Genomic DNA, 2,615 nt, shown 5'->3' with positions numbered 1-2,615 from the left:
TCGTCAGTCCACCGCTCACGGCAAAGGCAGTGAAATTGACAAGAAGAGCGGGGTAGTAGTTGCGCTAAGAAGGATAGCACGCTTTTCTGTACCTCTCTTTGTTTTAACTTTCTGAGCGTGTTTTTAATCCAAACATATCACATCTATATGTTTTTGGAATCAGGAACCGACAAGGAATAAGATGAAAGTGTTTTTAAATTGATTTGGACAATTTAATTTTGATAATAATTTTTATATATTTAATTTTCAGAGCTTGTTTTTAATCCGAATATAACATATTTATATGTTTTTGGAATCAGCAAATGATGGAGAATAAGATAAACGTAAATTTGGATCGTTTTATAAATTTTTATTTTTTTTTACAATTTTCCGATTTTTAATGACCAAAGTCATTAATTAATTTTTAAGCCACCAAGCTGAAATGCAATACCGAACCCCGGGCTTCGTCGAAGATTACTTGACCAAAATTTCAACCAATTTGGTTGAAAAATGAGGGCGTGACAGTGCCGCCTCAACTTTCACGAAAAGCCGGATATGACGTCATCAAAGACATTTATCAAAAAAATGAAAAAAACGTATGGGGATATCAATCCCAGGAACTCTCATGTCAAATTTCATAAAGATCGGTCCAGTAGTTTGGTCTGAATCGCTCTACACGCACACACACACACACACACACACACACACACACACACGCACACACGCACATACACCACGACCCTCGTTTCGATTCCCCCTCGATGTTAAAATATTTAGTCAAAACTTGACTAAATATAAAAACAAACATGACGTTTCGGATCATAGATCCTTCGACAGATCAAAAAAAAGTGAATGAAAATACGTCACAGCAAAAAACACGTCAAAAAACGTCATTAATCTCTCTCGCAAAAAACGTCATACACACACAAGTCTTACGTCATACGTGGCGCGCAAAACGTCATTACTCTCTCCTGCTATAGACGTCATAAACGCACAAGTCTTACGTAATACGTCACGCTCGCTTGCTCTCCCTCTCTCTCTCTCTCCTGGGATGTCTTTGACGAGGGTTGTCACTACTCTCTGATGTTGAGACCAAGAGGCTTTGTTGTTCCTAGCCTCATGATCAAGTTTGTCTCCAGAAATTTGCGATGCACAACATCGCTGTGGTTCTGCCACACAGCAGCGATGGACATGTGCTGCAGATGATGAAAGTTACTGTTGAAATGGTTTCCCACTGGGGTGTCCGTTTGGCACCTAACCGCTCTCACATGTTCCTCCAGTCTTTCAGCCAGTGTACGGTAGGTTTCACCAACGTACATTTTGTTGCACTGACTGCATGTGATGATGTACACCACGTTGGTGGACTGACAGGTAAAGCTTGATCTGATCGTGAATGAGTTACCACTTGGTCCGTTGAATGTGGTGGTGGTGGTGTTGAGGAAGGGACAAGCTTTGCATTTGGGCTTCAAACAGCATCTGTTTCCAGGTGTTTGTCCACTGGAAGGTTGGAAGCTGGAATGAACCAACTGGTCACGGAGACTGGTGTCTTTCAGATACGCTACCAGTGGGGGTTTAGCAAAGACATCTTTCAGTTTGGAGTCTCTCTGCAGGATTGCAAAGTTATCCAACAGAACTGTTTTTGACAATAATGTTGTGTGGATGGTACACCAGTGTCAAGATGGTTCTGTCCTGGGACTGGTCTTTTGCTGTGGTTTCTAGGGCTTTGCGTCGAGGAACGTGTTTAGCTCTAGACATGGCTTCAGTGACAATGTTATCTGGGTATCCACGATTTTTCATGAAAGACACCATCCTTTGTGCTTGTTGGTCAAACTCTTCTTCTGTACTGCACAGTCTGCGTAGTCTCAAGAATTGCGAGTATGGTATACTCTCTCTAGTAGCTCTGGGGTGGCTTGATGTGAACGTAAGGTAGGAGTGGGAATCAGTTGCCTTGTAGTGAACGGTCGTCTCAAGGCTCCTTGAGTCAGTGATGGAGATCTGTATGTCGAGGAAAGGCAGCATTGACTCAGAGATTTCATGCGTGAATTTGATTGCAGGGTTGAAATCTCCAACAAATTTGATGAACTCCAGGAGGTCTTCTTTGCAACAGACGGCGATGCCCAAGCAGTCGTCTATGAAGCGTTTGAAGAGTGTTGGCAAGGGACCTTTGTAGGCTAGGAAAATCTGTTCTTCCAGATGACCCACAAAAAGGCATGCGTAGTTAGGTCCCATCTTTGTTCCCATGGCAACCCCTCTGGTTTGGGCGAAGTGATGTTCTCCAAAGGAGAAAGCATTCAGCGTGAGCACCAGTTCAGTGAGACGGACGACAATGGTGGGGTCAATCTGCAGAGTACTCTTACTCAGGAAGTGTTGTATCGCTCTGAGGCCTTCAGCATGAGGTATGTTGGTGTAAAGTCCCGTGACATCCATTGTAAAGATGAAGCGATTGGGGCTGTCTGGTGTGAACTGGAAATCATTCAGGAGTTGTAATGTATGGGCTGTGTCCTTAAAGGCCAACATCCAAACAATGTTTCTCCTGGAGCGACCTAAACTTGAACCCGTCGCTATTCTTGCATGTCTGTTTACTTCGTGCTGCACGCAAAAATTGTGCGACTTCCTTGCCGCGTGGATTGACGAAG

At 43.5% G+C, this 2,615-nt stretch overlaps 1 protein-coding gene across 1 annotated transcript; it reads right to left on the bottom strand.

Annotated features, from left to right (window-relative positions):
- Positions 1 to 1,052: 1,052 nt before the first annotated feature.
- Positions 1,053 to 2,406, bottom strand: LOC138955127 (uncharacterized). Its single transcript, XM_070326804.1, has 2 exons — positions 1,927 to 2,406; positions 1,053 to 1,583 (listed from the first exon to the last, which is right to left on the bottom strand). The coding sequence occupies exons 1-2, from the start codon at positions 2,404 to 2,406 to the stop codon at positions 1,053 to 1,055; spliced, it is 1,011 nt and encodes a 336-aa protein (XP_070182905.1).
- Positions 2,407 to 2,615: the final 209 nt, after the last annotated feature.

Source organism: Littorina saxatilis, linkage group LG2 (assembly GCF_037325665.1).
Source record: "Littorina saxatilis isolate snail1 linkage group LG2, US_GU_Lsax_2.0, whole genome shotgun sequence".
Taxonomy (NCBI): Eukaryota; Metazoa; Mollusca; class Gastropoda; order Littorinimorpha; family Littorinidae; genus Littorina; species Littorina saxatilis.
The sequence above is the reverse complement of the archived record's forward strand: the minus strand, read 5'-3'. Positions and strand labels throughout refer to the sequence as shown.